General features: G+C 39.7%; 1 protein-coding gene across 1 annotated transcript in view; it reads left to right on the top strand.

The window, feature by feature from the left end:
• Window positions 1-23,662, top strand: part of lrp5 (low density lipoprotein receptor-related protein 5) — a 233,240-nt gene that overhangs the window by 44,203 nt on the left and 165,375 nt on the right. Inside the window, exon 2 of the mRNA XM_041197277.1 lies at window positions 2,926-3,319. Within this exon, the coding sequence (XP_041053211.1) occupies window positions 2,926-3,319 (394 nt within the window). The remainder of the gene's footprint in view (window positions 1-2,925; window positions 3,320-23,662) is intronic.

Genomic DNA, 23,662 nt, shown 5'->3' with positions numbered 1-23,662 from the left:
ACCTGGCCCTCTTTAAAATCTTGAAAACTTCTGTCAAATCCCTTATCCTTCTAAATTCCAGAAAATATACAAAAGTTTGTGTCACCTCTCCTCATAATTTAACTCCTGGTGTCCAGGTATCATTTTGGTAAACCCATGCTGTAATCCCTCCAAAGCCAATATAATTTTCCTAAAGCATTTTGCCCAGAACTGCTCACAGTACTCCAGCTGTGATCTAATTAGGGCTTTGTATTGCTGTAGCATGACATCTAATATTTCATACTCTACCCCCCTAGAAAAATAAGGCAAGACTTCCTTTAGCCTTTTTGATTTATGTTTGTATCTGTCCATGAAACGCTAATGATCTATGTACGTGGACACCAAAGTCTCTTTGACTGACACTGCTTTTGCTTTTCGCCATTTAAAAGTAATCTGATCTATCCTTTTTAGATCCAAAGTGAATAACTTCAAATTTGCCAATATTGAAATCTATTTGCTACAGTTTTGCCTAATATTTCTGTCATTTATTGCTTCCATCTATACTATTACAATGTCATCTGTCTTGGTGTCATTGGCAAACTTGACAATTGGCTCTCTTACCCTGACATTTAAGTAATTGATAAATACTTGAGGCTCCAACACAGATTCTTGCATCACATCACTAATCACATCCAGCCAGTTAGTGTACTTGCCCATTATCCCTACTCTCTGTCTCCTACCACTTGGCCAATTTCTTGACTGTCACTAATTTGCTTTTAGCTCCATGAGCTCCAACTTTAACCAACAGTCTCTTATGAGGGACTTAACCAAATGCCTTCTGGAAGTCCATATAAATCACATCTATGGACAATCCCCTGTGCACTATTATAATCAGGTTCCTTAGGCACAACCTTACAAATCTATAATGCTCTCTCTAATCAGCTGAAAGTTTTCAAACATGTTTCCATCTGTTTCAGATGAAGTTACATTGTTTCATAGTTTGCCATTGTGAGATTTCAACTCTTGATCTTGGGGTTACAAGCCCAGTACCATAACCACTTGGCTATTTAGGCCAAGCCTGAAAGTTTTCAAGTTGCTTGGTCACTCTGTCCTTAATTATAAACTTGATTGTCTGTTGTTGGGAAATAGCTGGTCTAATTGGTCTGTCATTCCCTGGTTTTCCCCTGTCTTCTTAAATAGTAGAATGCAATTTTCCAATCTAAAGGAATGGTTCTGAAATTGAGAGAATTTTAAGAACCTACTTGCTTTAAATCTCTAGATTGGAAGCCACCTGGCCCTGGGGATTTGTCACTCTTTAGTGCCATTGTTTTCTTCATTACTGTTAATTTTCTTACATTAATTATGGTGAGTTCCTGAATTTGATTCAAAATTAGTTTCCTTAGGGTGTCTGGCATGCTGTCCTCTTCCTCCACTGTAAATGCTGATGCACAGTCATTATTCCAACATGCCCATTTCCTTTTTTTTTGATAACCTCAATTGTCAATTTTTAAGGAGCCCACATTGATCTTGACCATTCTTTTTTTCCCTGGTACAATTATAAAAGGTTTTGTGTTGGTTTTGAAATCCCTTCTAAGTTTCTTTTCATACTCCCTTTTGTAGCTCTTGCCATCTGCTTTGTCAACTTGCCATTCCCTGTGTCTTTCCTTTTCACCAGGATCTATGCTTTTTTTTTGCATTTTTGTATGCTTTTTCTTGTAGTTTTATGTTATCCCGTACCTCTTCAGTCATTAATGGGTATGTTTTTTGTAAAGAGCTGTTGCCCTTTGATACAGGACAAGTTTATGCACCATGGTGAATTATTTTTTAACACCTCCCTATGTCTTTTTACCATTTGCCCAGGTTTACCCAGTTTACTGTGGACAGTCTCTGTTCTGTCCTGTTGAAATCAGCCTTATCTAAATCTAGAATCATAGCTGTTTCACGTTTCTTCCTTTCAAACACAACATTGAATTCAATCATATTATGGTCATTATTAGATAAATGGTTACGCACCATTCGGCTGTTTACTAAATCTGGCTCATTACTCATTATTAGATTTAATAATGCAATATTTGTTCCTACAAATTCATCACCAGTTAATATGTTCTTTCATCCTACAACTGCCTTCTCAAATTAAAAGGGCTCTAATAGTTTGGAATCCCTTGCAAATTTGACAGGTTTTCACTTAGCTCTTGAATCCAAGTCATGGAATCTGTTACTAGTTACAGATAGGTAAAGGTAATTTCTGATTACCATACTGTTGCTACAGTCTATTTGAGATGCAGGAAAAGAACTGTTATAAAGCATTATCCCTTTGTTTACTAAGATGTTGACATTTGATTTTGACATTTTTTGAAGAAATTAGCTGAATTTCAAAGGGGAACATACCCTTATGGCCCCTGAATCTGCTAGTGCTCATCATTCTTTTTCATTGTTACATATACAGATGATCGACCTTGCCTTGGGGTTTCTGTTAGCTTGCAGTGTTTCTTTTTCTCAGTGTAATTTTTCCAAAATCGGCCAAACCGCCATCAAAGATTGAGAAATTAAAATGCGAATTACATTCACCATAAATCAAGTTTCTGTGATCTTTTGAGCTGGCTTGAGAGGCCATATGGTCAACTCCTGCTCCAGCTTCCTGTGTTTCTTGGTAGATTTGGGATGTGTAAAGGTGCCGCAACTTCTTATGCTGTACGATGCAAGCATGTTTTGATGTCGCATTAAGATTATGTTGGGGGGACAGGGGGTGTGTGTACTGAATGCAGATAAGTTGCATCACCAGCAAGGAAAGAAAGTTAGCAGCTGGATTACTCTATGTTGTTTTCCCTTGCTCCTGGGTGGAAAATGACTGCAATCTTATGTTTGGTCTTAAAAGGATAGAGCGGGGGGGAAGACTGTCAAGGTGTGGAAATAAATTTTTTTTTTAAATTGCCTGGTAACTAACTGTGTTTTCTTGTTTCTTCATAGCATCACCTCTGCTGCTTTTCGCTAATAGGCGGGACGTCAGATTGGTAGATGCAGAAACAGTGAGACCTGAATCTACTGTAGTAGTCAGTGGTTTGGAGGATGCAGCTGCAGTTGACTTTTTGTATTCTGAAGGTGCGATTTATTGGACTGACGTGAGTGAAGAAGCCATTAAACAAACATACGTGAACCTAACTGGGAATGTGCAGAAAGTGATCATCTCTGGTCTCGTTTCACCAGATGGATTAGCTTGTGACTGGTTAGGCAAGAAGCTCTATTGGACAGACTCTGAAACTAATCGGATAGAGGTTGCCAATCTCAATGGAATGTCTCGAAAGGTCCTTTTCTGGCAGGATCTTGATCAACCAAGAGCTATTGCACTTGATCCACAGCATGGGTAAGTGTTTCATTTTTGCCTTGCTTTTTAATTTTGAGAGTTAAACACTTTGTGATTTTTGAATTTGGCATGAAAATTGAAATTTGATACATATTTCCCTGGTGCCACAACCTTTTCAAAGGTATTATGTCTCTTTTCTGTAACTGAACAGATGTTTACACTTTACCAAAAATGCTATGGCATGCACTCAAGGACAATCCAACCCCCAACAAGAGGTAAATTGAAGTTAACGTGGAAATAAAGGACAATATTGTTATATATTACCCCCCCCCCCCACCCCCCCCGGCCTTTTTTTAGAAGTCTGTTTCCCTTTCTCCATATACCACTGGAATAGCCCATCAGGAATGTCTTAATTCTCAGCGTGATTGCACTGCAGCTATCTGGAATTTAATTTCAATTTATTTTTCTACAAGGCACATTTTGTGAGAAGAGAAGTTGATTTAAAAAGTCAATAATTAATTCATTTGGAATGTCGCAAATTTGACAGTCTCCTTTTGGAGGTTTGATGGTTTCTAAGGATCATGTATATTTTTTCTGATGTAAAAAATAAATGGGCTGTGCTCTGGCAATATTGTAAGCTGACCTGTCACAGCCTCTCTTTGCAACTTGTGAATTGAGGATGTAGGATGCATTTGGTTGTCAGTCTGTTAACATGGTAGAGTTTGGGAAGGCATGTGTACCCATTAGACCATAGGTCATCATGAAGGAATATTTTCAAAATACAAAGGGAAAATATTGGGGAAAGATTTTTTGTTTTAAAAATTGTTGCTTTTCCCAGCCCTTGCCTTTTCTTTATTCACTGAATGAGAGAATTGTTAAGGTGTAGAAGGAGGCCATTCAGCCCATCGTGTCTGCACTGGCTTTCTGAGCATTTTAACTTGGTGCCAATCTCCTGTCTTTTCCCTGTAAACATGCACATTATTTCTATTTAAATAATCATCCAATGCCCTCTTGAATGCCTCAATTGAACCTGCCTCCTCCACACTTCCAGACAGTGCATTCCAAACCCAAACTACTTGCTGTGTGAAAACATTTTTTCTCACCTCGCATTTGCTTCTTTTGCAAAACACTTTAAAACTGAACCCTCTGGTTCTCCCTTCACTTATGAGCAGGAACACTTTCTCCCTATCTACTCTGTCCAGGCCCCTCACTATTTTGAAAACTTTTATCAAGTCTCCTCTTAGCCTTCCCCTCCCCAAAGAAAACAGTCCCAACTTTTCCAATCTTTCCTCAAAACTGAAGTGTCTCATCCCTGGAACCATTCTTGTAAACCTCTTCTGCACTCTCTTCAATGCGTTTACATCCTTACTATAGTATGGCACCCAGAACTGTACACAATACTCCAGGTGAGGTCTAACCTCCCTGCTCTTGTGCTCTATGCCCCTGTTAATGAAGCTTAGAGTACTGTATGCTTTAGAGACAGCTCTCTATCTGTTCTGTCACCTTTAATGACTTATGTACATATACATCCGGGTCTCTCTGCTCCTGCACACCCTTTAGAATAGTACCCTTTATTTTATACTGTCTCTCCATATTCTTTGTTCCAAAGTGTATCACCTCACACTTCTCCGCATTGAACTTCATCTGCCACCTATCTGCCCACTCCACCAATGTGTCAATGTCCTTTTGAAGTTCTACGCTATCCTCCTCACAGTTTACAATTCTCCCAAGTTTCGTGTCGTTCGCAAACTTTGAAATTATCCCCTGCACACCACAAGATCTAGATCATTCATATTTATCAGGACAAGCAAGGGTCCCAATACTGACACCTGGGAAACTCAACTACAAATCTTCTCCCAGCCAGAGAAATACTCATTAACCATTACCCTCTGTTTCCTATCCCTCAACCAATTTTGTTACTGCCCGTTTTATTCCATGATCAATAACTTTCCTCACAAGCCTGTTGTGTGGCACTGATTCGAATGCATTTTGGAAGTCCATATACATCACAATAATGGCCTTGCTTTCATCAATCATCTTTGACATCTCTTCAAAAAACTCCAGGAAATTAGTTAGACATGATTTTCCTATTGTGTGAAGAGAAGTCTAAGACATGAAATGTCTGATAATGGAATCCCTACTGAAGGAGAGAATAGAAGAATATCTAGAAACAAAAAAACATAATGAATAGTCAGCATAGATTTCAAAAGGGAAAATCTTACTGGTTCAACCCTTTTTTTTGAATGGAGGCAACAGAGTGAGTAGACAGTGCTAATGCACTAGATGTAATTTATTAGGACTTTAAAAAGGGCTTCAATAAGGTCTCATTATAGACTAATGGATCAGGTCAGAGGATGCAGAATCAACGGACAAGTTGCAGAACGGATTGCTAGCTGGCCTCGACAGAAAGCCGAGTGGTAGTGCAGGGTAGTTATTCAGAGTGACGAGAAGATGGAAAGTGGTGTTCTACAAGGATCAGAGCTGGGACCACTTTTGTTCACAATTTACATTAACAATTTGGACTTTGAAATCAAAAACATAATTTCTAAATTTGCAGGTGACACCAAATTACAGCCGGTAGTCAATTCCAAGGACTGCAACAGATTACAGGAGGACATTAATAAACTTACAGAATGGACAAATAATTAGCAAATGATGTTCAACAGAGACAAATGTGAAGTAACGCATTTTGGTAGGTAGAATAGGGAGGTTACTTATTATTTGGAAGGTGCAAGTCTAGGTAGGGTAAGGAGAGAAAGGGACCTTGGAATGGAAATACACCAATCATTAAGTGCTGCGCCACAGTTTAGCAAGGCTAGGAAAAAGCAACCCAAACACTAGCATTTATTTCTAGAGGGATAGAATTGAAAAGCAAGGAAATTATGTTACATTTGTATTGAACCTTAATTAGACGACCATGTGTGTAGTCCATATTAGAAAAAGAATATAGAGGCATTGATGAGGGTGCAGCAAAGGTTCACAATGATATCAGTAATACATATCAGGAAAGGGTGGACAGGCTGGGTCTTTTTACTCTTGAAAACAGAAGGCTGAGGGGTGACCTAATAAACGGTCTTTAAAGTTACGAAATATTTTGATAGAGTGGATGCAGAGAGAATATTTCTACTTGTGGGGAAGAGCATAATGGGATCATTAATATAAGATAGTCATTTTGAAATCTAATAGAGAATTCAGAAGAAGTTGCTTTACCCAAAGAGCTGAGAGAATGTGGAATTCACTACCACAAGAACATTTGAAGCGAATAGTATAAACGCATTCTAGGGGACACTAGAGAAGAATATGAAGAAGAAAGGAATGAAGGGTTTTTTTTATTTGTTCCAGGGGTTACTGGCAAGATCTGCCTTTGTTGCCCATCCTTAATTGTCCTTGGGGAGCTAGTGGTGAACCACCATCTTGAGCTGCTAAAGACCATGTTGTGTGGATACACCCACGGTGCTGTTAGGAAGGAGCTTCGAGTTTTTTGACCCAGTAACAGTAAAGGAATGGTGATATAGTTCTAAGTTAGGATGGTGTGCGGCTGGAGGAGACTAGGCCTGCTGCCCTTATCCTTCTCGGGGTAGAAGTCACAGGCTGAGAAGATGCTGCTGAAGGAGGCTTGGCACACTGCTGTAGTGTATCTCGTTACTCTGATAGATATAGATGAGGAAAGATAGCGAGCTCATTTGAAGCATAAATGCTAGCATGGGCTGGCTGAATGGCCTGTTTGTGCTGCATGTATATAAACCTAGGGTTAAGATGGCTGTAGTAGTGATGCAAGTAAAAATTTCCAAGTACCAGTACTGGGAAATATGACAAAATGCTGGACTTCCCAGTACTGGTACCACAATGAAACTAATTTAAGAAAAGGGTTGATGCTAGGCCTAGGAAGTCCAGGATATTGGGCTGATTTTTAGCCTAACGAACAGGCAGATTTGGGTTGGGTGAGGAAGTTAAAGTCTGAAAGGTCTTTTTCCCAACCCAAAGAATCCCCCCCCACCCTGTCCAACCCACCCTTTTCCAGCTTTAACTGAGGCCAGAGGCAAGTTGGAACTTTAAATATGATGATGAGACTGTGAGTCGCATCCCCATTCAAGTTTTCCACATGAACTCTGATCAACCTAGTTTCCAGAGTATTGAGAAGTCTATTTGATCTTGAGGATTGGAAGGGAGATCACGGCTGAACCTGATTAACCATACCCGATATATGTGTCGGTGCATGTGCCAGACCTTCCATTTTGGATTTGAGCCTTCTCAACTGTCTCATCTGGCATTTGTTACAGAACCACAATAATTTCCAATTTTTGAAAAAATGTAGTAACCATATATTAAGAAAACTAATCTGCCATTATAGGTCGTGTATTCCAGAAATTTCTGCAGTTTGTGCTTTGGGTTGTATTTGATTAATTAAAGCTCAAGAGATTTTAACGTCTGTAGTTAGTATACAAACTTGTTAGTTTGTGCAAAAAACTGAGTAATTTAAAAATATTTTAAGTGGATGAAGTAGAGAGACAAATTTCATATGACATAATCCTTCATAAAGATCTATTTAAATCTAAAATGTAACCTTGGAATTCAGGACTAGGAAGTACTTTAACCCCACAAATCTCTTGAAAATTCTGCAAGGTTTTGTGGCTGAATTGCATTATTTATTGCAGAAAAGCATGATAGATTACATTGACTGTCAGTCATCACACCAATAGTCTTATCCCTTAGTTTAATCAAACTTTCAGAATTTTGAAGGGAAGCCTGAAATTAAGGAAAATTGCTTCTCATTTTTACCATTAACTTTTAGAATGGACTACTTAAGACAGTGAATATGGGCTCAACTGAAGCATTAATATCTTTCCTCTCTTTTGATTGCTTTGAACAAGCCTGTCTAATTGAGGGAGGTTGAAGGAACTGTAGAGGAGTTGACTAGGTGCCAGAGAGCTTGATTTCAGGTGGAGATTTGATGGAAAATGTAGCAATCTTGTAATATAACTAGATATCTAAAGTTCAAACTTTAATTAGTTAGACACAGGACAGGGAAGGAGAAATGTCATTGCTCAATGGAAAAAAGCATAGGAATATGTACTGTTAGAATTATAATAGACTTCACATTAAGGATAACAGTGTTATCATGGAGTAAATGGCTCAGCAACTTCCAGAATATGCACACACAGCTAAATGTGGAATTTGCGGCCTGAGTTATTGTGCTGCTCTATAGGTTGTGCTCTAACAAAACTCTAGGATAGATTTCAATTCTGAAGTTGTAGTATTTACTCACTAATTATCCACTAAACATGACAGAAAAAGTTAGGGCTGGTGCCTTCATGTATAAGGGAATTTTTATTGGCAGTCAGTCGTAATTCCTTCACTGTCGCTGGATCAAAATCCTGAAACTCCCCTCCTGACAGCACTGTGGGTATTCCTACACCAAATGGACTGCAGCAGTTCAAGAAGGCAGCTCACCACCACCTACTCAAGGGGAATTAGATTTGGGCAATAAATGCTGGCCCAGCCAGTGACAGCCACATCCTGTGAAAGAATTTTTAAAAATCTCTTCCTTATTCCTCTGTTAATCTCTTCAAGGGATAGCCCTTGTCCCCTAGGATCCATCCATAAAGTTTGGGAGGTGAAATGAAGAGCTGTGACATTCTGGACTACTGGAGGATGAAGCAGTCATGGCAGCTCCTAGGAAAGTGCACACATGCAGGAAGCTCTTTTGGTCATAGATCAGCTGAACTTTTGAAGGAGTGGAAGCCCTTCCTGTTGATGAATTTGACTGACTAGTCACTTGCCTTGAAGGCTACATGGGTGCAATCAATGATGACCTTCACCTGCAGGATTCTAGGGATGGAGGTAAACCCCACTGCCCTTTGTGCCTGTGAGACCCTATCTATCTGAAATTGGATGTGCTGCACAGCTTTTGCAAATAGGACATCAGTGACTTGTGAGATGCTGCGGATTGCTGCCACTTGCAAGACACCAGCAAGGTCAGCTGCTGATCCTTGGAAGGAGCCAGGGAAGAAGTTCAAGACCACAGTGACTTTGACGGATACTGGCCAAGCAGTGCTGCGAGGTGTGAGGCCTTCCTCAACAAGGTTAAAAATCTCTGTGACCATCTGCCTGGCTAGGCATAGTCTCCTGCTGTACTGATTCTCCAATATATCCAAGAAGCTCCTCTGTCTTTGGTGGTAGATCCTATGCTGAAGATGGGGCCTCTGTTCCCTTATTGCCATTCAACCCTCTGTCATCCTCATGCTTCTGAGAAGGTTGACCCTCATTGCCATTGGACCCAATACCTGAAAATTATACTCCCAATTTTTTAATTCTTTCATGCAATGTGGGCGTTGTTGGCTGGGCCAGCATTTGTTGCCCATCCTTAATTGCTGTTGAGAAGGTAGTGATGAGTCGCCTTCTTGAACTGCTGCAGTCCACCTTGTGCAGGTACACCCACAGTGCTGTTAGGAAGGGAATTCCAGGACTTTGAACCAGTGACTGTGAAGGAACAGCGATATGGTTCCAAGCCAGGATGGTGTGTGGCTTGGAGGGGAACTTGCAGATGGTGGTGTTCCCATGCATCTGCTACCTTTGTCCTTCCAGTTAGCAGAGGTTGAGGGTTTTGAAGGTGCTGTCGAAGGAACCTTGCTGAGTTGCTACGGTGCATTTTGTAGGTGGCACATACTGCTGCCACTGTGCACCAGTGTTGGAGAGAGTGAATGTTTAAGATAGTGGCTGGGGTGCCAGTCAAGCGGGCTGCTTTGTCCTGGATAGTGTCGTGCTTCTTGTGTATTGCACTTATCCAGGTGAATGGAGATTATTCCATCACACTCCTGACTTGAGCCTTGTAGATGGTGGACAGGCTTTGGGAGTCAAGGGGTCAGTTACTTGCTTCAGACTTCCCAGCCTCTGACCTGCTGTTATAGCCATGATATTGAGATGGCTGGTTCAGTTCAGTTTCTGGTTAGTGGTACAAACCACCCCCTGCACACACGGTTGTTACTTGCCATGATGTATCAGCCCAAGCCAGATGCTGCCTTCTTTGCACACAGCTGGACACCCTAACCCCTTCCTGTTATGATCCTTCAATGCCAGGATGGTCAGGACCCCCTGCACTGCCCAAAGACATACAGACCACTCTCCTTGCAACTTCTACACAACCAAAGGCATCTGTGCGCCAATGAGTGAGTGTGCCCTCAGCTGTGCTTCCTTTAATGGGCCCACCTAATACAGTAGCATGGTGCGGCCATGACTGGTGTCCTGATGTCTTGCCACCTCCATGTACCTGCTGTGCCCTGATCCAGCATGCCCCCACTAAAATCTGAAACTGGCCCTCAATGAATGACAATGAGCTCATGCACAACATTATTTGGCCTCATTCCCAAATAGTGTGGGTTTCAAAGACCTGCCTTCCCCCATCCTGAGGAAAATTTCCACTGGCAGGAACTGTGAAAGGAAACTGGCACACTGGTCAGTGTTGCTATTTTTAGCTCCTGCCTCCATTCTTACTCCCATTGGGAGAGAAAAATCCTCTTATTTTTATTCGAAATGTAAGTATTTGAGCATGAATCTGGCTGGAAGAATTCAGATGTAAATACTAAATAAATGGTTCAGTTTAATATGTATCAATATTGATAAAAATATGTATAACATTGCAGATGAAATAATGTTTGACTCAAGTACCAACTTGCCTCAGTCATTCACGCTTTTGGTATGATTTTCCCTGCGAGTTTTGGAACCCCACCATCATGGTCAAATGGAGGTCAGAAGCCCACACAGGGGAACAGCTGTGATTTTCCTTGATTTTCCTGCTGACTTTAGGCAGACTCTGGAAGCTGAGGGCCAATAGGAGACCCTGCAGCTTAAAAGCGGCAGCAAGCTACACCTTCCAGGTAATTAAGAGAGAGGGTGTTGCTATTTTGAATTAAATGTGAATTTAAAAATGGCCTTAGTGGCATTGTGGAGGGGGAGCTCCTCCACAGGGCAACCTGCAACTGCATCTGAAGACAGGCATTCCGGGAGGGTCTCTAAGTCTGGAGTGTTGTTTCCACCTTCCCTTGTCTGCCTCTGGAGACTGCCTCCAGGCAGCTATACTGTTCCCCGATGCCGCTGGGCAGTTGGAGTCTACTTGGAATTTCTAGGTAGCCTCCAACAATAGATCTTAATAGGCTTTTAACAAGCAATTTAAATGTCACAAATTTAGGTGCATTTTGGGTATGAAGATTTGATTCTAGTTTGCTTCTCATGGGTGATATGCTAGACCAAGTGGATAGTGTTTGGCCCATTCCTATGCTACTTGGGAACATGCTTGGTTTATTAAAGCTGCTGATGATAACATGGAATGGACTCTTGGTGTGTCATGCAATTTTTTTTCAAATGTGCTAATTCATAATGAGATGTCACTGCTAAAGCACAATCTAAGAGATGATGGCAAAGCAATATAAACAGACTTTGAGCCTCTTTAGCAAAGATTGAACTCTGCATTATAACAGGAGGCTTTGTATCTGTTGATCCTAAAGGAGAGCAAGAGCTGACCTCCAGATTCTTCAGATTCTTTGAATGTTATCCAATTGAATTTTAAATCTCCTCAGGTAGCTTTTAGAGAATAGCATCTGCACCAAGATAACGTGAAGGCTGTTGTAACGGGAGATAGCCCTACTGATATTAAGGCAGTCTCTTACTATGGCTGTACTAGATTATTTTATCTGCCTAGTGTTGTGATTATCTTCTGGATTATTTTAAATGAATTTTTGACCGCAAATGTTGTAAATCAGTCTGATGATGTAAATCAACTTGATGGTATCTGGTAACCTAGGCTACTGTCCAGCCAAGATATCTTCAATTCTGAGGTGAAGTTCTGTTGCTTGAGATAAATTGTTATGTTAGTGTATTGGTTTTCTTACAGCAGCGCAAGAGATCTTGGAATATTTACATTGCCTGCTTTCTGGTGCACACTTTCTGTAAATGTTGCCCTTTTTAAGATGTCAAACTTCAGAGTCTTCATTGGTATACGTTGAGCAATGCTACAAGACAATTTTTAAGAATAATATATAGAAACATTGTTCCTAGCCCTTGTTTGTCCATCACAACTTGGGTGTGTCTCACTTGAAGAGTATATGCTGTAATGGTGTCTGACTGACTAGAAAGTTCGTATTCATAAAAATACAATAAAACAGGAATGGAAACTGAGAATTATGATGTTCAAAAAAACTACAAATGAAAATGGGCAGTTAGCAACATCTACCATTCAAATCGACAAACATTTTTTGGAAAATCTATTCAACTGCTCTTTTGCATTTCCGGTTAAGGTGATGCTGTACTACAGGAACTAAGATTTTTTTGTGTGATAAAACAAAAATAACAATTTGAATTTATAAATTGCTGTTCACAATCTCAGCATGTGCCAATGTGCTTTACAGCCAATGAAGTACTTTTGAAGTATAGTTGCTATTATAACGTAGGGATTTAATTGTACAATAGCATTTCATATGTTCTGAAAACCTGTAACAAGCTTTCTGTGAAGAGTTTTGTTCCTATTTAAGTAGCCTCAATCTGAAGTTCATGGGGATTACTGAGCTATCAATCTCACCTAAAGAGATTCATCAGTTTGGAGGCTGCAGTTCCAACAACTTGCAGAATTTGGCTTTTCTAATTGGCAGCAAGGCTGACCTTTCACAGGCCATGTTAGCACTCATGTTTTAAATTGCACCCTGCACCCCTACGCATTGAGTAAAAAATAATACATATTAAAATATTCATGCAATCCATTTTTAAAAAGCTGTTAAGGTAATTTGATTTTTTTTGTATCTTTAAAAAAAAAGTAGAGCTTGAGCACTAACCCTTAACACTAAAAGTAACACTACACGCTGGCTAATCTGCAACTTTAGATGACAAGGACAGTAAGAAAGTTGAACACACTACTATGTTACGGAGAAAACCTTTTAGAGGGGATGAACTTGAGGCAGCTCTTTGCTTTGAATTCCAAAATGTTGACAGCAGTTTCTTTTCTCTACAATCAGTTCAAATTCTTTAAGCCTTTCAGCTGAGGGTTAGCTGCTGTATTGAACTAAACCTAACAATTTCCTTAATTCCTGCCTGTATATAACATTTTGCCATTTTGTTCCATATTAATACCCTCAAATGTCTGGAAAGGGCACTGTTCCCACTAATTTTCAGGCATGCTGGCAGTGCAACTTATATAATGCACTGCCTGAGAGCATAGTGGAAACAGATTCAACTGTGGCTTTCAAAAGGGAATTGGATAAGCACCTGAAAAGAAATACTTAGTTGGACTATGAGAAAATTTGGGGAGGTGATGGAGTTGCTCTTGCAGAGAACTGGCATGGATGTAGCATGATGAATTGCCTCCTTCTGTGCTGCAAGCATTCTATAAATTGAAGTTTGAGGAGTGGAGCTGAAAAGTCTTGAAAAAAATCAAGTTTTTACATGACAGTTATAAATAACAAATAGTGGGTGCTGGGGTGGGTGGTGAAGAAAAGAACATGAAAAGGAGACTTGCTGGAGGTACTTAAAATTATGATAGATAAATGTGCAGAAGCTATTTACATTTGTTGGTGAGTCCAGAAAAAAAAGCATAAAAATTACTGTGGAAAGATCAAAAAAGAAGTTTTGAAGGAATTTATTCATAGAGTGGTGCCAGTGTGGAATTTGCTGCCACATGGAATCAGACAGCCTTGACACATTTGATGGAAGACTTGATGCGTACATGAGGAAGAAGGGAATAAATGGATATGGGGGTAGGTTGGCGTGAGGTCATTGGAGTGGGAGGAAGCTCATGTGGAATATAAACACTGGCATAGGAACATAGGATTTAGGTGCAGGAATAGGCCATTCGTTCCTTCAAGCCTACTGCATCATTCGATGAGATCATGGCAGATCTGTTCTGATCTAGTCTCAACTTCACTTTTCTGTGTGCTTCCCATAACTCTTAACTCTTTTGTCGATCAAAAATCTATATAACTCAGCCTTGAATAAATTCAATGACCCAGCCTCCACTGCTTTCTGGGGAAGAGAATTCCATAGACTCTCCGAGAGAAAAAATCCTCCTCACCTTCATCTTAAAAAGGAGACCTCTTATTCTTCAAATGTGTCTCCTGGTTGTGGTCTCCATTACCAAAAGAAACATCTTCCTGGTATCCACCCTATCAAATCCGCTCAGGATCTTATATGTTTCAGTAAGATCACCTCTCATTCTTCTAAATTCCTATGGATACAGGACTAATTTGTTCAAATTTTCCTCATGAGATAACCTGTTCTTCCCAGGAATCAGTTTGTTTGCACTTTATAATGGCCTGACCTTGTAAAGAGCTGCAGCTTTGCATTGAAAAATTTTGGGAGTTAGCTCTGAAGAAACTCCATCATCTTGCTCTGCTTAACATGCTGTCTTTGGACATGTTGAAACACCCATCAATATAGTCAAACATTTTGGCGTTTTTGTGCTGCAATGCGAAACCCGGAGCATCCCTATGGCCTTTGTGGCATTGGCTAAGGAAACAGGTGGGCGATCTCCAATCAACAGCACTTTTAACTCTCTCACAGACTTTGCATGTCTTTTTACAGGGAGATCTCGATGTCAAATGATGGTTTGCTCAGAGCTCCATGATTTTCACTTTTGTGTGTAGTTTAACTCCACTCTGGTTAATGCAATCATACGACAAGTTTAGACAAGTTCAGCTAACATGGAATTACCCATGTGGAATTTTGGCTTATCACAGTTCTGTGGGATTTGCCGGCAGGAATGGTTGATGACTTCGACATAACGGAATTTCATGTCGTCTGAGTTTGCCTCATTGCAATTTCACTGTACTAAACTTGAAAAATTTCTGGAAGGTTCAGAAGATTGTGTGGAAACCTTTTGAAACATGGCCTCACACCAAAACTGGAGCTACTCAGCACCTAGTGCAAATCTAAAGCACTAAGACCTACCACTAAAGACATTATTTGACTTTAGTACATGTGGGAACTAGATCATACCCAATTTCCGCATTCTGGTCACATAGTTTTGAAGTGTAACCAATAGTCTTGTATGGATGTGTAAACAATAGGTCATGGTTCTTATGATTTTATAAAACAAGTATATTGGTACAATGTTAAAGCATTCTACCCCACTCACCCCACCTCAATTATCAATAGTCGTACTAAGATACTATATTTTCTTATCGTCAGTACCTAATAATACGAAAGTTACTCTTTTGGGTGCCTCCAGTTGGTTGAAATCAGCCCTCGCTTGAATTTGGAGTTTTGGCTGTGAATTAAGGTTGGTAAAAATGTTACAGCACCCCAGTGTAACGAAGGTACCCTCCTGGATTTTCATTTGTCTTATTGCTAGATTTGTATATTTCTATTTTATTTAGCTCTAAGGATTTTGTTGGTGGACTTTCTGGTTTACAGTTATGCTTTTCTTTTTAACATTCTGCTTCATTGTGAAAGTTTTTTTAAAATTTCCATTGTGCTACAAGGAAGTACTTACTTGTTTCAGCCGTGGACAGTATTGCTAGCATTTGTAAAACAAGGGCCAGTGGTCATTTTCTTGAGACTCAAATTGGCTTGTTAATTCTAGCTTTGCTAGAATTTAATTCAGATAAACTATTAATGGAGATAACTCTGTAGGTCATACTTAGCCATAACTGTTTATAGATCACAAGTGTGCATACTGTAATTTAAAAAAAACTCCTTTAAAATAAGCACTCCTTTTAAATAATATTGATGTTTAATGATCTGTGCCTTCGAACCCTATATGCAGACGAGTTCTATCAACAAACTGGAAAAAATGTATGCATTTAATATCTGTTCTGTAATACTGATGAAATCGGACACTTTTGAGAGCAATTGTGGCAGCTTATTAATTTTTCTGAATGCTCCTGAAGGCATGGGAAGGCACAGTATACAGCTCACTGTATGAAAAGATAAAATCTCTGCATGATTTTATTTTAATAAAATCCCTTTATGCATGGACCTATGTTCAAATCTAGGCTGGATTGATGTGATATAAATCTGCTCTTGGGTCTGTAAGCCTCAAATTGCATTGGCTATCCACAATCTAGCTCTGAAGGAGCAAAGCTTTATGGAATAAAAGTCATTGATCGTCTGAGACAGATTGTCAATCCTATTTGGAGATCCAAGAATGGTTGCTGTTGGAGATTATAGGATTGAATTTGAGGCAATTGCTACCATAAGAACTGATTCTGCACAGAGTTCTATATTAAGGCTGCTTTGCAGCAATGCTAGGGTTAGGGCTTGTCCTGATTTTAAAAAACAATTCCGTAGGTTTCAGCACAAAGTAGAATGGTTACCAGTATTACAATTACACAATAAATCCAGCTGACAGCTGGTTATTAGGATAGGAGTAAAAGGGTGGACTATTTCTATATCTGCTTTAATAATAGTTGGTAATCAATCCAAAACCAAAATTGCTCCATCTTCAGTCATTGAGCTCCAGTGTACAGATGGTGCTTGTGTGCGTGCTCACTCAGAAACTGAGCTCTAGGTCATTGTTGACTCCTTTTCCAAAGCACATGAGAAAATGGACCTTACACTAAACATCCAGAAAACCTAAGGTCCTCTTCCAACCAGCTCCCACAGTACATTGATTAAGATCAATGGCAAGATCCTGGAAATATGGACCATTTTTCATATATTGCGAACCTCCTCTCAGCGAAGGCAGGCATAGACAACAAAATTCATCATTGCCTAAAATGTGTCAGTTCAGCTTTCAGCCAACTGAGGAATAAAGTATTTGAGGGCTAAGATCTCAAACCTGAGCCTGTTTACCGGACAGCAGTGATTCCTGCACTACTATATGCCTTCAGAAACTTGCGCAACCTACGACAAGTACCTCAAAGCCCTGGAGAAGTGCCAGCAGCAATTCCTTCACAAGATACCCTAAATCCAATTGCAAGAAAGTTTGTTCAACAGCAGTGTCCTCTGCCAAACCAATGTGCCCAGCATCTTGGTGATAGTCACAGATAACTAGCTCCATTGGTCAGGACATGTCATTCATATGCCTGCTACAAGACTCCTGCAGCAACTGCTCTACTTGGAATTTAGTCATGGTAGGAGATTCCCATGAGGACAGCAGAAACACTTTAGCAAAATCCTCAAAGTATCCCTGAAGAGGTCAGACATCTCCGGTGACTCATGGGAGTCCCTGGCCTGTAACCAACCAAAATGGAGATGGTTCGTTAAGGAACACACTAAACACATCAAGAAATTTTGTCAAGAACACGCAGTGATGAAGTTGAGGCGTCAGAGTGAGCACAAACCTCCAAACAACTCATCTACTTGACTCGTCAAGCACCACCAGTCCTAGACTCTGCAGATCGAGCATTGGACATCAGCCATCTCTGGTAGCCACATTATAGGAAGGATGTGATTGCACTGGAGGGGGTGCAGAGGAGATTCACCAGGATGTTGCCTAGGATGAAACATTTAAGTTATGAAGAGAGGTTGGATAGACTTGGGTTGTTTTTGTTGGAGCAGAGAAGATTTGAGGGGCGACCTAATCGAGGTGTACAAGATTGAGGGGCATGGACAAGGTGGATAGGGAGCAGCTGTTCCCCTTAGTTGAAGGGTCAGTCACAAGGGGGCATAAGTTCAAGGTGAGGGGCAGGAGGTTTAGGGGGAATGTGAGGAAAAACTTTTTTACCCAGAGGGTGGTGACGGTCTAGAATGCACTGCCTGGGAGGGTGGTGGAGGCGGGTTGCCTCACATCCTTTAAAAAGTAACTGGATGAGCACTTGACACATCATAACATTCAAGGCTATGAGCCAAATGCTGGTAAATGGGATTAGGTAGATAGGTCAGGTGTTTCTTACATGTCGGTGCAGACTCAATAGGCTGCTTCTGCACTGTAATTCTGTGATTCTGTGAACCCATTGAACTGGTGAGGAAGCAAGTCATCCTCAAATCCAAGGGACTGCCTAAGGAGGAGGAGGATAGGAGCAGAAGGGTGAACTATCTCTACATCTGATTTAATAATAGTTGAAATTGCCTCTGGGTGTAAAAAATAGAAAAATGTTCCACCCTCAGCACTGATTTCCCTTAACTTAACCAAAAAAATTCAATCTACTTCTTTAGAAAAACTACAATATGATACTATGTATGGCAAAGATCCATAGGGTTCCATAAGGAACCTCATTGTACACAAATTGGCAGCTGCATTTTCCTACACTGCAATACTGGCTATACTTCAAAAGTACTTTATTGGCTGTGAAGTGTTTTGAGACTTGTTGCAGTCATGCAAGATGCTATGCAAATGAGTTCTTTTTTCTCCTTTCTTAAAAATTTCTCCAGTGTATGTTTTTTGTCACGCAGGTTGAAGGATAGTCATACTTATAATTATGAGTTGGCTAAGGCACTATACATGTGGCTAAATATTGGAAAGTCCCAAATGCAAAACAACTACCCAAACCTTAAGGCAGTTTGTCTCGGAGGCGATACAGGATAGAAATCATATCTGCTAAAATCACTAAAGTTATGTCATAATCATGGCCTTAGAAAACGTATTAAAAGCTCCATTTTTAAACCTTAGTCTTCCTCTTGCGCCCCCTGAATGGAGCCTGCAAGAGGAAGATTATCACTTTTAAGTTCAGTGTGCAACATACTCAGCCTGGCAAAGGATACAAATTAATTTCTTGTTCACTTTTAGATTTGCTTGTTTTATAAATTAAAGGTGGAAAACATTAAATTAAATCAATTATTGTATTATTTAAATAAAAAAAGTATTTTTAGAAGTGGCATTTCTGGAGTTGCATTCAATGAAGTTGTTGCAGATATCCTATTTAAAACAATTTTAGAAAACTTTTTTTCATGGGATTATAGAATATTACAGAACATTTATTCAGCAAGTATGCACTGGTGTTTTTCTACATGATCCAGAAAATCTAATTTCTCTTTCCTGCTCACACTCTATACCATTTAATATTGCTCTCTTCCAGTCATTTCTAGATTTTCCTTTAGCAGTGTGATGAAGAATTCGAAAATGATTCACATACATTAATGTGAAGGCGGTCTCTTTGTTGCACCAAGCTCCACATTGCATGACCTTCTCGACGAAGACCTTTTGTGTAAGCCATGATCACAAGTCAGTGTTTTAGTTTTGCCGTAAGAGATGTGACAAAATCTCTTGCACATTATTCCTTGAAACATAATGCCAGAGATCTACAACCTAGATTTCCTCACCATAAAGAAAATGGAGAGGAAATCTAGGTTGCAGATCTCTGGAATTATGTTTCAAGGAATAATGCGTAGCTTTCTCATGTTCTTTGTTTTAAAACATTTTTAGATATTAAAGTTACCAAAAGCTTATAAAAATGATTGAGTTTAGATGCAATACCCAATGGTTCATGATAAAAATAGATTCCAGCTGGCTTTGCAACATGATTGACAAACTGTGTTACAAGTAATGAGACATATAAGTAACATCTCTTGGAAACTATCATTCAAATTTTTATCCTGTCTCTTTCTTCCTCTCTCCTCTGTCTGTGTTGTGACCCTTTGTGGGCCTAAGCAAATTAATTAATATTAGAAACAAAAACAGAATTACCTGGAAAAACTCAGCAGGTCTGGCAGCATCGGCGGAGAAGAAAAAAGTTGATGTTTCGAGTCCTCATGACCCTTCAACAGAAGTTCTGTTGAAGGGTCATGAGGACTCGAAACTTCAACTTTTTTCTTCTCCACCGATGCTGCCAGACCTGCTGAGTTTTTCCAAGTAATTCTGTTTTTGTTTTGGATTTCCAGCATCCGCAGTTTTTGTTTTTATATTAATATTAGACTGTTTTAGCTATTTATTCTGCAAAATGGGAACTTTAGATGGGCAAATGACGTTTTGTATCCTTTCACGATAATGTCCATGTTTAGCTTAACAGGAAACAAGAACATTTTCCAATTTTTTCTGAAAACAGCTGACTTCCAAGTACAGTACAATAAAGAAAAACCTGAAGTAATGTTCTGGACTGTGATTGGTAGCAGTGGAAGGATTTAGGGCTCGAAGAGGTTCATTAATATAAAATGGTTTGCTACCTACCCATGCTGCACACATCTGAGATAGAAGCTAATTCATGTTAATATGATAGAAAGGGCTGGTTTAACTTCAAAATGAAATGCATCCAGTGCATGTTTGTACAAGAAATCTAGTTCAAAAGGATTCGATGAATAGCTAGTGCTGCTGCATTTGCCTTTGTAGAGAAACTGAATTCGGTTTCAAGCGGAAATTGGTCATTAAAATCTTACTTCATACTTAGTTTAAAGCAGATTTAAAATGTACCAAATTAAGTTAAATTACAATAGGTATGTTATCGTGACTGAAATAGCAACATCTCTGTATCTTTTGCTCCCCCCATATTATATTTTCAGTTTAATAATAGTTATGGATGGAAAGATGTGAGAGTGGCTAGGAGCAATTTGGCAACACTGTTCATCACTATCACTGTGTTTAGACTTCTTAGAGAAAATGTGGTCATTTTATTAACTGTCTGTTTGAATGTCTGATATTTTGATCAGGCTTCCTGCATCACACGCAAGTGTACATTACAGCAAAGAAAGTTAAATTTGTCTCTGGCATGCTGCAAAAGAATTTGGAAAATGGTTGTATTGTAACAGCTATTGTTAGACTTCATTTTCATTTAGTTGCCTTCTCAATGCTTTTGTTTCCACCGTTACACCTGCAGTTATTTTCCTTGCTATTTGCTGTTTACCCTTTTCATCTATTTTTTGCTGTTCCTCACTGCTTTTTGTGCTCTTGCTTTTTCTCACTTTATTTTCCTTCTCTTTTTTTTTTCATTCTCTTCATTCTCTCCCTTTATTCTCTGCTTTTCCATTTCATTCTGTTTTAGCTTTGTTTTTGTTAACCGTTTGCTCTTGTCTAGTCTCTACTGGCCCAACCACAAAACAATCTTATACAGTTATACTTCAGAGATAGTTTTCAGGTAGTGGGAGCTGGAAATTACCCTGTGGGATACTAGCTTTTGAATGTGTTACCAGTTTAGCACTATTTACCTAAAATGGGTTAATGTCCCCATTAAAACAGCAAAACATTTCAGATGAATATGCTGAACATTTTTAAAGTAGTTTCCAGTGGCATCATTTCTTAGTCTGGATTTTGTATCTCAAACTGAATAAAAAACCAAATCAGTGGCTGAATAATGATGTCCAGGTGTGCTCAGTGATTGAGTTTAATTTCAAACACTGAGGAAAAATCATAAGTTTTCTCTCTGTCAGTTTTCTTCTTATGTCGTTAATTCTGTTAATATAATGCAGTGCATCAATAACTAAAAGGCATCTACATGCTGGCTGTAATAGAAAAAGTGTTCATTAAGTCAAAGGAAGGCCATTGGCAGAAATTGTTACCAAGTTGGGCAAGGGAAAATTGACTTTTAAAAGAATGGAGCCTCCCTTACTTGTCCACCTTTCTTCCCAAGATATTGCAGCCAGTATTTTTTCCTAAAATTCCCTACAATTTTGTATTCTGCTTATCAGAAAGAGGCACAGAACAGAAGTGAGGCCTTTCCTTGACACAAAATAAGACCATAAGATGTAGGAGCAGAAGTAGGCCATTTGACCCATCAAGTCTGCTCCTCCATTCAATGAGATCATGGCTGATCTGATAATCCTCAACTCCACTTCCCTGCTTTTTCCCCATAACCCTTGATTCCCTTACTTGATTAAAAAGCTGTCTATCTCAGCCTTGAATATACTTAACAATCCAACCTCTATAACCCTCTATGGTAAAGAATTCCACAGATTCACTACCCTCTGAGAGAAGAAATTCCCCCTCATCTTTATTTTAAATGGGTGACCCCTTACTCTGAGATTATGCCCGCTGGTCCTAGACTCTCCCACAAGGAGCAACAACCTCTCAGCATCTATCCTGTCGAGTCCCCTAAGAACCTTATATGGTTCAATAAGGTCGCCCCTCATTCTTCTAAACTCCAATGAGTACAGGCCCAACCTACTCAACCTCTCCTCATAAGAAAATCTCTCCATACCTGGAATTAACCTAGTGAACCTTCTCTGGACTGCCTGTATATCTATCTTTAGATAAGGGAGCCAAAACTGTTCACAGTATTCTAGGTGTGGTCTAACTCGTGCCTTGTACAGCTTTAGCAAGACGTCCCTATTTTTATACTCCGTTCCCTTTGAAATAAAGGCCAACATTCCATTTGCCTTCCCTATTACCTGTTGAACTTGTATGTTAGCTTTTTGGGATTCATGCACAAGGACTCCCAAATCCCTCTGTGCTGCAGCCTTCTGCAGTCTTTCTCCACTTAAATAACATTCAGCTCCTTTATTATCCCTGCCAAAGTGCATAACCTCACATTTTCCCACGTTATATTCCACATGCCACTTTTTTGCCCACATGCTTAACTTGTCTATAATCCCTCTAGATTCCTTGTGTCATCTTCACCACTTGCCTTCCCACCTATTTTTATATCATCTGCAAATTTGGTGATAGTACATTCACTTCCCTCGTCTAAGTCATCATTAATATAGTAAATAATTGAGGCCCCAGCACTGATCCCAGTGGAAGTTAGAGGGAAAATCTTCTTGGAGCATGTTTGCAGAATTGTGTTTTTTTTGTTTAATTTGCTCATGAGGCATGAGTGCTGCTGGAAAGGCCATATTTATTTCCCATCCATAATTGCCCTTAAGATGATGGTACATCTTCTTGAACAGCTGCAGTCCATGTGGTGTAGATGCACCCACAGTGCTGTTAGGAAGGGAGTTCCAAGATTTTGATTCAGTGAAGTGAAGGAACATTTCCAACTCGGGCGATGTGCAACTTGAAGAGAACTTGTATGTGGTGGTATTCCCATGAGCCTGCTGCCCTTGTTCTTCTGGGTGGTAGGGGTCATTAGTTTGGAATCTGCTGTTGAAGAATCCATGGCGAGTATAGATGGTACACACTGCAACTATTGTGCACTTTTGCTGGCAGGAGTGAAGATTTAAGGTGGGGAATTCAGTACCAAACAAGCAGGCTGCTGTGTTCTGGATTGTGTTGAGCGTCTTGAGTGTTGTGGACGCTGTACTCATCCAGGCAAGTGCGTAATATTCCATCGTACTCCTGACTAGTGCCTTGTAGATAATGGAGAAACTGGGGCATCAGGAAGCCAGTTATTTGCTACAAACTGGTATTAGTGGACCCTTCGGGAATGTTATAGTTGTTTAAAGATGGAGTGGAAAGTAAATGGTAAAAATTAGTAATTTTTTTGGGGACGTTTTTTATGTTAAAAGCACAAATTGATGTAAGAAGGAACTTGCTTTTATATAACATTTTTCATGACCACAGTACTTCCCAAAGTCTGTCACAGCGAATGAAGTACTTTTGAAGTAAACTCACTTTTGTAATGTAGGGAAATATGACAGTCAATTTATGGACAGCGAGGTCTCACAAATAGTAATGAG

Source organism: Carcharodon carcharias, chromosome 10, assembly GCF_017639515.1.
Source record: "Carcharodon carcharias isolate sCarCar2 chromosome 10, sCarCar2.pri, whole genome shotgun sequence".
Lineage (NCBI taxonomy): Eukaryota > Metazoa > Chordata > Chondrichthyes > Lamniformes > Lamnidae > Carcharodon > Carcharodon carcharias.
Note: the sequence above shows the minus strand (reverse complement) of the source record. Positions and strands in the feature narration are given on the sequence as shown.